Genomic DNA, 15124 nt, shown 5'->3' on the forward strand with positions numbered 1-15124 from the left:
GCCCTCCCCGCCGCCCCGCCCGCCCGCCCGCTCCCCCTTCCTTCACCTCAGGGGGCGGTGAAGCGGGGAACTGGGGGTCCTGTCACCGCCTTTCCTTCCTTCTCCCCCCCTCCCCTTCTCTGCGTCCCTCCCCCGGGTAGCGAGAGGCGGGACAGCCCGGTGAGAAGCGAGGAGCAGGCGGGGGCTGTCCCGCGGGCAGCGAACGGGGCGGGAGGGTTGGGACGAGGCGGTGCGGGGGTGACACTCCCGCTGTCGCTCGGACGCCACAGACCGCTGCCTCTTCGCTCCGCCCCAAGCGGCGCAGCCCGGGCTGGGCCTCCAGGAACGGCCCCGGCTGCTACCGGCACCGCCACTGCCACCGCCACAGGCGGAGCCCAGTCGTCTGTCGCGATTGTTCTCGCGAGAGGCGAGGGAAGAGATGCCCCAATATGGCACCAGCGCGGCGGCCTCTCGCGAGAGCGGCGGGGCGGGAGGCGGTGCCGTGAGGGGGTGGGGGGGCTGCGCTGTGAGGCTTGAGGAAAAAAGCTAAAATTGGGGGATCGCTGCCTTTTTCTGTGGCGTTCTGCTGAGCCGCGCTTGGCTTCCCTGCGCCCAGGGTGTGTTTTAAGTAAAAATAATAAATAAAGGAAAAGAGGTGAAACGACGGGCAAAGAGGAAGCTGTCAGGGCTGCCATGGCGCCTCTCGGGGTCAGCGCAGCTCTGGTGCGGAGCCCCACGCGGGAATTGTTCTTCCACGCTTCCTACGGACACTGCTCCCTTCCAGGGGCTTCGGGCCAGCGGTGGTGGGGGAAGCACTGCACCCCCTGCCCCTGTTCCCCCGATCTTCCTGTGTTTGTGTGGAGAATAAACTCATTTCTCAGCCCGGTAACAGGGCCCGGTGATACCGCAGACACATCCGTGCTGGCTTCCAAGCGCCTGCCTGGGATTTAATGAAGTCATTAAGTGCTGCAGGTTAAGCACGTTTCGGAGTGGAGCCCAGGGTGACTTAGCCAGGCAGTAAGTACACAATGTGACAGCAAATAAGTAGTGTTAGGGATTGGTGTTTAAGGTGACTTAGCTTTTGATCTCAAGCTTGAGGTGAGGCTTAGCAGCAGTGCTGTGCAAGGCTGACACATTCTGAAAGGGATGTGGAAACCTGCTTGTAAAACACTGGCTTCAGAACCACTTCTGCAGAGTGTAACTGAGTGGGACCCTGTCCTCTGCTGCTCTGAGTCATCACTGCAGTCAAAATAACAGGAGGGAACAGCTGGAGCTGCTTGCATCTAAAAGGTGCCGAATTTTTTCTGCTTTTTTCATTCACAAAGTCTAGGTCTGGTTAGTTTTCTTTGTATTATCTTGCCTTGACAAGAGAGGATTGGCCTCCAACATGTCAGAAAAGGCTCCAAATGCTTGTACTGCGTATGAAAAGCTGGAGAACAAAATGGCTCTTGAGCTCATCTGTGGAAGATTTTGATTTATCTCCTCAGCAGAAAAAGGGAGAAAGTGCTGTAGGGATGGTGTGTGTTTGAGGTGTGCCTGCTGCCAGCTCTCTTTGTGGTTTAGAGTGAGTGAGGCAGGAGTCTATGTTGGTAGATATGTCTCCCAGGACATAGCTGGAGTCCCTGCTGCTCAATTTGGAGACCCAAATTAGCAGATCTCAGTGATGTGAGGCACTAAGCCTGCACAAACTGATCCTGGTGGTTCAGAAAATTAAGTATAACAGGGGTTAGGTTGGGATGGACTGATTGCATATCATACTTTTTATTTTGTTTTTAGTAAATACTTAACTAAATGACCCCACTTCTTTTAGTCTCACTGCAAAGAAAGAGTGTTCATTGTAGTCTCTAGCATTTATTCTTCCTCTGTTTTTCACCTCTGACTGTGATTAGATGGAACATATGGCACTAAACAATTATACTGTTGGTACTTAGAGGCAATCAGCAGCTTCTCCAAAGAGAAATGCAGCCAGGAGCAGGCATTCTTCAGAAGAAAACTGTCCTCCATCTTGAGTGGAGCACCACAAATCCCTCAGGAGTGCAGATGACGAGTGAATTCTATGCCAGGAATTTCTCCAGTGTAAAGAAACTAAGGAGACTCTTTAAGCCCAAGTATAAAAAAGGTGCTCACTTCCCCACAGGTAGTAATTGAAATGTTGCACTGCACGGATTGATAACCAAAGCAGAACACCCAGCTGCAGCAGCTCATGCCTGAAGTCATGGCAAGCTCATGGCAAGCAGGATCAGCTTGGTGTTGCACTCCCAAGGTTGCTATTTGCAGCCTTCAAAAGTCTTCACTTCAGGACTGTAAAAGTGTGAGGGATCTCTGCACTGGAAAGAGAATCTGCTGCTAGTTGCAGTTCCCTCCAGTGCTTCCCTAAGCTCAGCCACCCATCATGGGCTTTCAATTGGGTTTTTTTTTCCTGATTTGTGCCTTTTGATACTTGTGTTTCTTAAATTTCAAGACCCATTTCCTGTTCCTTCTTAGCTGAGATGTTGCATAATGGTATGGCTGAGATTGACCCAACTGCTCTGGCTGTTCTTGTGTTCTTTGAGGTGAGGCAGGGGTACTGATAAAGCTTCCACAGCATTTATCTACTGATAAATGCTTCCACAGCCTCCTTCTCCCATCTGCCAGAATTTTCTTTGGGGCATTATGCTGGGAATAGAAGCATCTCTTCTGCTGGAGGAGACCCACGGGCTTTGTTGGCAACACAGGAGAATTCCTGACGTTCTTCAACAAGGCAAATATAAAAAATAGGAAGCCCTTCTAGCTCTGTTTGACTACAAATACTCTCAGTTTTCTTGCTGGATCTCTTTTTAGTTGCAGAGTGGGCTGTCAGTGGTTGTGGCCATGTCTACCCTACAGAGTCCTCCTAGGAAAGTAAATAGAAAATCTCTGATTCATCATTTAGCTGGGCTTTGTTTCAGCACGTATTCTGAACATACACTGAAACTTCAACTGTTTTCTTTAGACCATGGCAAGACTTGAGCCTCCAGTCTAGTGTTGGGTGAGGTTCTGCAAGGTGTGGTGAGCTAATCTAACAGCTTGCTGCTGCCAGAAGGGACAGGACCACACAGGGAAAGGAAAGTGGGGGAGCCAGACCTCTCTCCAGACCTAATTCTTACATCAGCTCAGTGATCTGTGGGACTGCAGCCCAAAATGATGGGTGATGTCTAACTCACACTGCTGTGAAGTCATTTCCTGGTGGTATGTGAAGGCAAGTGGAGCCCTGGGTTGAGTTGCTATTGTGTTTTCTAATTTTCATTCATCAGGAAGACTTGTCATCAAGATTAATTTCTTTAAGAGTGAGATACTTTAGATTGTGCAATAGCTGCCTGTTCCAGCACTGCTGTTTTATCCATTAGGAAAACCAAACCAAGCCAACAACAAACCAAATATAAGAAGGAGATTGAGTAAAGTTCTGGAGTCAGAAAATTACTTGATGGAAAGGGTTGGATTGTATGTAACTGTGACATGTAATCTAGAGTTAACAGTTTGTCCACCTAGAAACACCCGTTGCAGTGAAATAAGTCTTGCCTAAGCATCAAAAGGAGAATTTTGCTCTAAAGTCATAATTATTATCACTGGAAACTTTATCATTGCACTGGATGCTCAGAGAGCATCTTTATTCCCTCCTCCAACTTGTTTGGAACCACATCTGCCTTGCTTCCTCATCTTCTTTTCCCTGTTACTTTCCTACTTCCCTATCTCAGGTGTTTTCTCCCCTCTTCTCCATTTTGTATCCCCTTGTCAGCCCAGTGTGTAGTCAGCCCCCCTGGATGATAAAATGATGGAAAGGGACTCAGCTTTGATGTCACCTGGGGTCAATCCTCACAGCTACCATCTGAGGCTGCCAGGAGCCTTGGGCAGACACTACATCACTTGTAAGTAGAAAATCACCAACACTGCCAGGGGATTAAAAAGGGGAAGAAGGAGCAGAGGGATGTGAGGTTAGTCAGAGTTTACCTACTGGAAATTTTGATTCCAAAACTTACACACAAAATAAATCATGTAGGGCAAGTCCTGCATTAAATACTGTGATACAGGAAACATTTGAGCTGTTTGGGGGAATCATAGAATCATAGGGGTTGGAAGGGACCTCGAAAGATCATCTAGTCCAACCCCCCCTGCCAGAGCAGAGCAGGGGAGGTGGGATAGGTTTGTCTGTTTCTTTTCCCCTGCCCCAGAAAAAGTGTTTGTGTGGTTTTCTTCTAGATCAGACCAGGAGGACACAAAATACCATCTCCTATTTTTCTTGGTGCTAATGAGGTCGAGTAATTGATGCATTCCAGGCTCTGCTGACAGACTATCATATGGATGGCACTGGGAGCACTTGCCATTCATCCTGATGGAATGCAAAGGGCTGGGGGTGCCTGTGTAGGGTGCATGTTCTGTGCCAGCTGGATCTGCAGAAGGTGAAGCCCTGTGTGAGTTCAGAGGAGAAAATGCCTGCAGGGAGCCAACTGTGCTGGCAGAGCACGAGGCCAGGCAAAAGTGCAGTGGAGGTGGAGATGGTAAAGGTTGTTGCATGGAGCTCAGCTTATCTGATTCTTTTTAGTTTCTCCTGGGGATGGTGCAGAAAGATCACACTCAAGATGCTCCCTGTCCTCCACTGCCTGTGCTGGTATCAGCTCAGAGGATGGATCTTGAGGGATCTACAGGCAGGCCTAAGTGTTGGGATGTTTCAGATGCCTCAAAGTATGCAGAGGGAAAAAAAGCCCTCCAGCTTCCTTTTGTATGTCAAGCTTTTCATAATGTCTCCTTTGTGTGTTTCTCTTCCTTGTAATGCCATCAGGTTATGTGGAACTTTTAAAATCATTAACCTTTTTATTAGCATATTTGCAGAATTTCTTTTCTAGAAGCAGATGTTACATGGTGTAATTTCAAGGACAGGACACTACTTTTTTTTTTTCAGTTTAGTTTCTCTCAAAACTAACTCCAAATACAGACTAACAGCAGCATTTTCCTGCACTGCAAAGAAAATAACTTGGTTTTTAAAAACCACTTTGCAAAATCAAGTCTGTTAGATACCTCCAGGCATGGCCAGCCCACTAGTATTTGCAACTTCACATCATATCTCAGTGGCTGAGGTTTATCTTGAACAGTGAAACACTTCTGCAGGACATGGAGATGATGTTCAATGCTGCTTCAACGTACTGGTGGGATGTCCTAATCAATTTTATCTAATCTACAGATGTTATTTAAGTGAGAAACCAAACCTCCAGCTTCTCAGTTTGTTGTTGTTCCCCTTCTGCAGCTGATCTGTGGGGAGAATGTCACCAAGATAGTCAAGTTCCAGCTGCAAGGTCCTTTGAGCCCCCAAGGACATGAGGTATCACAGACAGCAGTGCAAGGGAGATGGCTGTGGAGATGGCTCCTGTGTGAAGGACCAGTGCAAGCTGCTTCCCATTCACCCCCAGGATGTCACTCTGAATCATCACTTGGCTCCTGGTCCTCTCCATTGTCTTCTCCCTGCAGTTTCTTGCCATGACTGAACTGTTGATGGCTTTGCATTCTTAATGTGTTCAGAAGCTGGCTTATTACACTGCTGTTTACATGTGAGAAGGCCCCTCACATTATCATAATAAGTGGGTATATGGAGCTCTGGCCCCTTAGGTAACTTGACAGTTCTTGATGTTTTTCAGCCTTGCTGGCAGCTCACTGTAATGCATCCATTTTTTGTGCTTTACATTAACATCTTGTTGTTCACTTGGACAACAGAAAACTGCACTCCTAAAATGGCAGGAATCTGAAATGCAGACAGGACTTTGGAAACTTCAGAGACTTAGTCAGAAAAAAAAAAACTGTTTTTATATGTGGGTTATATACCTGAATGAAGCTGGACTGACTTATTGGGCAGCCTGATGGTGGAGGAGGAGATGGATATGTGCTTGTCAGTCATTTTTTTTTGCAACATCTCATGCAGTTCCATTTTCTGTTCTCTGTCCTGCAGGTCCCAGGCTCAGTCAGCATCCTGGATGTGGTGGTGACAAACATTCTGAAGACTCTGAAGTTCAACCAAACATTGTCCTTTAATGGTTCACTGGACAACTTCTTAAACCCTACATTTATGAATGATTACATGGAGGCTTTGACACATGCTGCATTAAGAATATTTTGGACTGGCATCATTCAGGTAGAAGATTTTGTATCCTTTTGATGTATCCTTAGGTGCATTCTTCATACAGATGTAAGGATCAGAACTACTTGCATATTATTCCTGCAAATTCCAAACTCAGCACACCTGAATACGTGTGTTGTGCAATGTGGGACCTGAAGGTCTGTCTGAAAAAAACCTGTCTGAAAAAGATATGACAGGTTAAGCTTCACCTGTCTGTGATTAATACATTAATGTGTGAAATGAATGATTATCTTTTATGTTGACCAGTTCTGCAATATGTGGACCCTTAGGTTGTCCTGCATAACTGCAGAGAGTTGATGTAAACAGCTTCTGTTTGCTTTGGCAAACTTAATTTTGTCTTACTTAATTGTGCATAATGAACCTAGCATGTTCACCTAGCTATCCATCATGGATGGTGGTGAAGAGTCATGCTCTTCAAAATGTGAAAACAAGAAGGGCAGGTTTAGACACTGCTAATTATATCACATCTGGGTTCTGGGTTGTTCCATAGAGTTGCTGCTGGGCTGATTTTCCCTGGGGTTGGTACCAAGGTGTGTGCTGAAGGCTTTTCTTGCTGGTTACCTCACTGCAGCAGCACTGCATCTCACTGTAACACAGTTTAAATTTATCTTTCACATCATGCTTGGCTTCCCCGAGGGCCTGCTGGACATATCCTGTGTCATTACCTTCAGTGTTGGCTGAAGAAAGGGGAAAAGAAAAGAACAGCTTCAGAAACTGAAGGCAGTTGTCATCTCAGTTGCTAAGGGATATTTGTGCAAGTCTCAGCTGTGGTTTATTTTGCCTTCCTGTTCTCTCAGTGCATGGAGCTTATTGCATGACAACAAGAAGAAAAGTCTGTGTGGATGTGTTTAATGATTTCTGCAGCTACAGTGTATTTGCAGCATGTCTTGCATTGTGGTAGAGCAAAGGTTGGAGGAAAAGGTCCTTTTTTCCTCAATAGGTCACCGTGGGCAAACTATGGGGCACATAGAGGCTTTGTCATAGCTGACAAAGAAGCAGCAGGCTCCAAGCTAAAGCCAAGTTCAGGTTAATTCATCCTCATTTACTTGAGTAATGGCAGTCAGACAACTTGAGAGAAGGGTTGTGTAGAGAAGAATGCCAGTGCCAGATCTGAGCTATTTGTGGCAGTGTTTGCAGATTCCAATAGACAACCTAGATTTTAAATATTTTTTTCCTCTTCATAGCTCTCTTCTTCAAACTGAAGAAACTACCATAGCAGAAAGGATGAGATTAAGTCATCTGGGGTTTTCTCTGCTCCTTCTCTTTCTCTTGTACACTTAATAGCTGGGGGGCTGTGCAGTCTTTGCAGCTGATTTTTCAAAAGCTTTGTTGTTGGCTAAATGTCTGCACATGCTGCACAGCCCCATAGAAGTAACTGTCTAATAAAGAGTTTATTCCAACATCTGACTTGTGAGAGTCACCTAATAAGGTGAAATTATCAAACCAAAATCCTGCATTGTTCTGTTGTGCTTGAGAACAAATTTAGATCTACAGAAAACCCTTCCAACTTGAGGCTTCTACACTTTAGATTTTCCAAGCATAATATGAAGTTTTTCTGGGACAGTTGGGGATTATTGTATCATGCTCTAGAGTTTGTTGTTTTCAGGGATAGATAGGGTTGGTAATTTGGGTTTAGTGTCTCTCATTCTAGCTTGGTCTTTGAGATGTATTTTAAGACTCCATGGACTCCTAAGCTGCCTTCTGTAGATTTTGCATTGCCATTGTGCCTATGAACTTGTTATCCTTGTAGATTATCTGGAGTGCTCAGTTCTCCACTTTTTCCTTTATTTTTTATCTAGACTTTCCTTTTAATCTCTATTTTTTCTTAGGGGACCACTGGCACAGAGCATTTCTGCCTGATTTTTTTTCCTAGCCTGTTTTTAAGAGGGGAGGGTTAATCCTTTCCCAAAACTAGCTGACAAAACAGATTTTAACCATCTACTTCCCTTCCTTTTCAGCTAAGAAAGGCTGTTTCAACAAATGGTGCCAAACAACTTCCTAAATCTGGCAATGAGCTCCCTGGGCTAATTGAAACCAGTCTTTGAAACAGCAATTCTTTAATTCTGTCAATAGTGTTGGCTTTTCTCCTAGTGCTGCAGGAGGAGGAGGGATTCACTGAAGAACAAGGCTGTAATGGAAACTCCACAGGGCATTTTTCAAGAGGAAGTCCAGTGGCACTGACAGAAGTGATTGTGAAATCCATCAAGAAGTTAAGTTCTCTGCTAGTTTTGTGTTGGTTTGTAGATAAGAGGAGAACTGTTACACACATCTATAAAAACTAGGGGGAAAAAAAAAAGTGGTTGTAAGGTTTTAATTTCAAGCAGTTTGTCTGTTAGGGGTATCTGTTCCTTAGCATGTTTGTGTCTGCAAACAAAAAAAAAGCCCAAAGGATATTTGTCTGATTTGCAGAGGGCATATTGGCTGTTGTTGAGGTGTTTCACATGCTCCCATTTCTTGAAAAAATTCTGGACATCCTTATCCTCTGGAAACAGGGTAAGTATCATTTTGTAAGTGACAAGAAAAGCCATCTAGGATTTAGAGCAATGGATGTTTTGGGAGGGCAAGGCAAAGCAGTGGACATTCCCTTAGGAAAGGGGTCCTTTGAAATATCTGCTGAAAGAAATGTATTGAAATCCCTTCAAACCAATTTGCAATGAATTCTATATAGGGAGAGCTGTTTATTGTTGCTTCTCTGATCCTCTGAGAAGGAAACTGTCCAGCTGCCAGCTGGGGCCTCATTCTCATGTCAGCTCATGTGCAGGATTTCCCATAAAGATCCCCAATATGAGATGTTTTTTCCTAATAATTGAAGCTCTGTTAAAAAGTCTGGAGATCTGAACTGTCATTTCTGATCCCTGGTGGTGTTTGCTTCCAGGACTGGGTTGGTTTTGGTTTAGATGTCCCAATAAAGCTTTTCATGTGTTTCCCTTTCTAGCTTTCTATATTGTCTGCAATCAGCAAATGCTGAGGCTGAGTTGGAGGCCATTTGACATCTTTTTACTGCTCATGCTCTCCCCTGTCTCTTATTCAAATGTTGTTTGGTTTGTGACTTTTGCTGCACTGCTTTTGTTTTGGTCTTGGTGTCAGTTTAGTCATTGCCATGGGATTTATGTTCCTCAGGATCACCACCAGGTGCATGGAACTTTTCATACCAAGGACAAGTTTTTCTTAGAGCTGTTGTTTTAGAGATAATTATGCATGTGACAATGAAAAAACTCTTTCATGTTTGGGAACACTGAACTCAGGGCATTCTAATGCTATCCCAAACCAGTAATCTCTGGGAGTTTCTGGGCTCTGGATTGGTCCTTTCTGCAGGTGTATTGTGCTGTTGAAACTGATTTTGTGGTGAAGGCATCAGCCAGGAGAGGTGATCTGTGTACAGACTTCTGCAGGGATAAAATGAGATGCTCTGCCTTTGTTTCAAACACATTCCTCAGTCTTCTCTGCTATTTTCTAAGTTGCTTTTTCTTCTCTGTAGAGTCAGCTTGTGGTAGGGGAGGGAGGTTACATCAGGCACACATTACTCAGCTTATTAGCTGCTAATCCAAAGAGGAAAATCATTCACAAATCCAAGCCATACCTCATGAGATTTACCAAGATAGGGCCATGCTTGTCTGAGTAGACTGAAGCCTCTGGAATAACATGGGAAGAGGTAGGAAATAACTCAGTTGCTGCAAATAGCAAACTGCTGCTGGGCTGCAGTTTGCTGGGTATTCTTCTGAAAGAATACCTGAAACAATACCTGCAGGAAAGAGTTGAGTTGCTGTCTGTAACTCACCTCTGCTCAGAGTTACACTCTTGGGTTTGCCTTGGGATTTAATGAGCACTGTGAAAGGGCATTTCTGCCTCAGTTAGGTATCCCTGTTGTTGCTCCTACCTTCAGGATATGTAACCACTTATCAGTTTCCTACCAGTGAGAGCATTATGCTGACAACACTCAAAAAAGCTTGGCAAGTTATCTGCAAGCAGATTGCTTTGAATACAGTGTCTTGACAACAAGTTTCCAGCCATCAGGGCCAGCAGCCAGCCAGCCAGCTGCATGCTGATTCAATCCATGCCCTGACCTGAGCAGAACCTGCCCCAAAACCATGCAGCATCACAAGCAAACACACTGCCCAAACCAGGATATTCTCCTTCAAGGCAAACCCCTGCATTAATGATGCTGCACAACCTTTGGCTCAGTCCCAGCCAGCTCTTAGCACAAGTTTCAGCTGCCTGTGTGGATGGATCTTTGAGGAGGACTGTGGGCAGTTGGAGGGAACATGTTTCCTAGATAATAACAATAATCCAAGTGTTCCAGAGCAAGAAATGGGACATTGTCCATTCCTGAGGGCACCAGGGTAGCTAAGACTGTGTTTGTGTACTTCTTCCCTACTCAAAGAACCCTGATTATGAGTGGAGAACTTTTTGTACTCACACCCTCTAAGTTGCAGTTGTATCTAATGAGGAGAGAAATGGAGGCCAAGCTTTTGGGAACAGATGGGTTTTCCTCTGTTCTCTCTAAAAATCTAATAAACATCTTGTTTCAGAATAAAGATGGTGGTGCTGGGACAGATTCCAACATGAATATTTATAGAAATTTATCCATCTACAGAACCATAAGAGGAAACAAAACCCAAATGTTCTCTCTGTAATCTGGCTTCTTCCCTTAAATGCCCAGGGGTGACCATTCAGAACTGGTTCATTGGATTCAAAACTTTGAAAACTGAAGTTTTCAGGTACTCAGGTACCAGCTCAGCCTTCCTGGGGCTGTGGAGCTCCTTGTCTCCAGCTCTGCTCTCTCCATGGTGGAAGCCAAACTGCTGTCATTCCCAGAGCTGCTTGGCATTCTTTTTTTTTTTGCTGACCTGCTTTTCTCAGCCTGCTCTTGTCCACTCTGAGGATGTCTTCCCAAGGATGACTCTGCATGTGTTACACTGAGTCACAGCTTCCCCCAGTGATGGGAAAGCAGGCAGCTCATGGGGCTTTTTAACACTTTCTTTTCAAGAAAACTGCACCACAGAGTTTGGCAATGCAGTAGTGGAGAGCTTGGCCATACATTCCCAATGCTGATGGATTTGCAAAAAAAGGGATGATATAGGGAGAAGGTGAGTGAGACAAGGGGATAGTTTATGTTTTCTGTAGTGAGCATTAAAAACAATTTGACTTATTTTATACCAGAGCAGCCAACTCTCATCTGTGATAGATGAGCTGGAGGATTGTTTTTAATTGCAAGATTAGTTTATGGTAATTAGGTCCATGTTGCCCATGCCACTACCAATGTGCAGTGTAGCCACAACATGACCAAACTCTGTCCTTAGGAGCTTGCAACATGGATGGTCAGGAGGGGGAAAAGAGCTCCTGCTAAATACAGCCCCCACAGCTACAACTTTTGGTTTAGGGCAAGGGAGATGGATGGTATCAAAATCTTCTAGTGCTGTTCTTCCATCTCTTTTGCAAACATGAATCACTTCAAAACCTTTTTGTTACACGAGGTCACCCCCACTTTTGCAGTCAGTGGAAGTTTCTAAGAGCCTGCATTAAGGAGATAAAGACACTAATAAAACTGCCTTTCTTTTTCAGGAGGCCATGAAAGCAGAGGAAAGTGAAATAAGAGCTGAAATTCACTTTGTCTGTCTGACACTGCAGTGGAAAGAAAAGATCTTAAATGCTTCTGTCTCTGGCTTCTTCCTCTACCTCTACCACCACCTAGGGTCAGCTTTAAAATTATATTTATCTAGTCTGTTTGTCAGAGGTGCCTGGCTTTCTGTTCCTGAGGACAATGTTCTTAATTTGCTAGTGCTGAAAAGGCTGTAAATCTTTCTGCAAGGCACATATATATATTTGCTGTATGAAAAAAAGCAAATATTACTACTGTATTTCTTGACACAGATGTGATAGAGCAATAGCAGCTTATTGGGTGAATTAACTAGCAGTTAATTAGCACAGGGAATGGACCTTCTTCTGAAGGTGTTTTTCAAACAGTTGTATTTGATTTATAAAAGCCTTTATATGAGAAATGGGTTGAAAGACAGAGGTTTGGAAAGCATACCTGGCACCCCCATGGGGTCATCCCTTCCAGCCCCATATTCTGAACTTCTGTGATTCTCCAAAATAATGAGTGTCATTGGCTTTAAAAAGGAAAAGTAGGGAGATTTTCTTTTCCTGGTTATGTTTTACCTTCTAGTGCACTTGTGTAATACAGAATTTTTCTAATGCCTGTGTGGAATTCTTTCCCCAGATCATCCCTATGTTTCACAACACTGGCATTACAGTCCTCAGAGCTGTGAGTATGGAGTTTGGTTACTAACACTTCAACTGAAGTGATATGTTTTCTGTTATTTTACTGCTTTATTTATTTCCCCCCAGTTTTTGTAGCCTCTGAGATGGCAGGCTTGGAGAAGAATGATGACAGAAGTGTTCTAACTCTTCTTGATGCTCTGCTGGTTGCTGTGGAGAAGCCTCAAAAGCAAAGGAGTTGAACCTACTGTGAAAGAGTTTGCTGAAGAACCATAAGGTGAGCAGCAGAAGGTGGAATATTTAGCTTAATGTTTCAGCCTTTATGTTGTTAAATTATCCTGTCAGTGACTTAAAACTTGCCACGTGGCTGAGGAAACACTGTGGAGCTTTTCCAGCTTTTCACAGCTACTTGGCTTTTTGCAGGGGATCAATAATCCACTTTGTTTCCTTCAGTCCTGTGTTCCTGGTTGGGGGAGAGGCAGCCAGCTGAGTTTTGCAGCAGGGAATGACTCTGTTGCATTTTGAATTGGTTCCATCTCTCCTGCAGACCAAAGACCCTGCCAGGGCACAGCAAAAGCTCCAAGTTTTTTATTTCCAGAGGTCACTGCACCAGCTCCCTTGGGGCTGAGGGGGGAAAGTGAAGGACACTGCTGGTTGGATGTCCTGAAGAACTGAAGTTCATGAACATGCTCTTTGAGTCCTCTGTAATAATTTTGATGCTCAGTGGCTCTCTCAGCCAAGTTGGAAGAGGGCAGATGGTTGCAAGTTCCAGGAAAAGCCCTTGTTCTAAGCAGAAGATTCCAGAAGATTCCAGAAGATTGCCCCACCTAGAGAAAGAACCCAACCTTGGCTGCTCACCCTCTGATCCCACCAGGCTGGGCTCCTATAGCTGAAGAGGTGAGAACGAAGGCAAAAACCTATCCAAAGCTGCAGGAAACAGGGCTCTTGAGTGCTGCTGCTCAACTTGTTTAACTCTTTTTGTCTTGACAGTGTCCAGCACAGCCTAATGTAAGGATATTGACCTTCTGGACTCTCTGCCCTGTGGAAAAAAACCTCAAATAATGAGGGTGAGAGCATATAGTCACCAGTCTCCCTTTAATGGAGGTGATGGGGAGGGTTGGGAGCACCAGGAGGTGGCAGTGGCTGGGATGAGGCTGGGCTGGGAGTGCAGATGGGACCCAGGACAGCTGGGTGATGTCAGCTCCAGCAGTCCCTGTGTGCTCCTTCCCTCAGGATTGGGATTGGGGATTGTCCCCTGCTCCCAGCCCAGCTTGGGAGCTGCTCACGTGCTGGTGGTTTGGCATGGGAGCTGCTCTTGACTGGCTCAGCAGATTGGCCACCCTTGGCTTACAGTCAGGTTTGTGTGTATTTCAGGAAAGAAGTTTGCTCTTGAAGAAGAAGAAAGATTTTTCTTTTTTTTTCTTTTTTCTTCCTCTTTTTTTTTTTTTTCCTTTTTTTTCCTTTTTTTTTTTTTTTTTTTTTTTTGGCAACAGTTGTCTGCATGTAGAGACAGTATCAGACACCTCATTCTCAGACCAGAACAAAGCAGAGCCAAGCTCTCTCCAGCAGTGTCCTACTCCACCCCTTCAATGGGATTTCCAGGACCCAGACTGGAGGAAAAGATGGAAGCAGTCCCTGAATTACAAGTGATGGGGAACTGGGATTGCAGGAGAGAGGAGAAAGGTACAGCAACACTTCTGGTGACTCTTCCCAGCCTCTAGTCCTCATTTTCCTTTATTTTTTCTGCTCTGGAGTTCTTAAAATAGGCACCTTGCCCACTGCCTCCAGTAATTCTGTTATTCTAAACAAAAAGCAACATTTATGTTACTGCTTTTAAGCATTTTCAAATAAAAATGCTACCCAGCAATGCTGAAAGCAGAGAAATTTCAATGTGCAAGATAATTCCTAATTTTGTAGCTAATTCTAGTGAATTATTTGAGCTTGTTTTCTGAAATTCTGTCAAATTTAAATGCCCTAACTTAGCATTTCTTATATATTGCTTGCTAGTGAATAAAATTAATTGGCCACATTTCAATGGGCTATATGCAGGCAGTTTCATTCTTTTCAGATCTATTTAGAATTATAGGGAACTTCAAATGAAGCAATTTATTACATTGCTGAAACTGATATTTTCTGCAGTAACGTGTTGTCCATCCATTATTTCTGCTTCTGTCCTTTCTAATCCACCAGAACTAAATCCCAGTTAAAAAAATTCAATATTTTTTCCCAGTTTTGTAGTCCTTCCCTGAACCAGTGGAGAATGGAAGAATGTATTCACTTTGTTCTGGAGAGACAGGAAAGTACAGTTAGAACTTTGGGGGGAAAAAAAATCAATTTATTTATATTTTCTGTAGATCAGCCATGAAGTCTGACCCAGGAATATCAGTACAGAGGTGGGAAAGGAAGAATTTAACTGCACCAAAAATTCACATCCCAAGGTTTTATGCCCTCATCTGGAGGATGCTCCCATGGCCCAAATAACCCAGTGTGAAGAGCTGCAGGTGAATTAATTTTAGATGGGTTGCCAGCACTGGGTGTTTACACCATCCAGGCCCTAAATCTAAAATCTGGATTTAATTGGTAGATCCTCTGTGCACAGATCCATGGCCCTGGGCTACATTTAACATGGGAACAGCTCTGACTTTTCCTACTGGGCATTGTGTGGTTTCTGGATGTGGAGTCACAGCAAGGTGGCTCCTTAGGATTCTGCTGCTCCTGGCTGCAAAATTTGAGCAATGATACAACCACTAATAGAAATATTAATATTAAACCACCTGTAATGTA

General features: G+C 44.4%; 1 protein-coding gene across 1 annotated transcript; it reads left to right on the forward strand.

Annotated features, from left to right (window-relative positions):
* The first annotated feature begins 4422 nt into the window (after positions 1-4422).
* On the forward strand, positions 4423-15124 carry SLC26A8 (solute carrier family 26 member 8). Its single transcript, XM_071768153.1, is given in 15 exon segments — positions 4423-4779; positions 5596-5642; positions 5840-6115; positions 6614-6791; positions 8531-8632; positions 9159-9187; positions 9189-9253; positions 10651-10682; positions 10685-10742; positions 11502-11595; positions 11684-11717; positions 11720-11814; positions 12342-12386; positions 13715-14023; positions 14695-15124. Coding segments are annotated over 14 exon segments (1686 nt in total). The 5' UTR covers positions 4423-4424; the 3' UTR covers positions 13991-14023; positions 14695-15124.

Source organism: Heliangelus exortis, chromosome 25 (assembly GCF_036169615.1).
Source record: "Heliangelus exortis chromosome 25, bHelExo1.hap1, whole genome shotgun sequence".
In the NCBI taxonomy this organism is placed as follows: Eukaryota; Metazoa; Chordata; class Aves; order Apodiformes; family Trochilidae; genus Heliangelus; species Heliangelus exortis.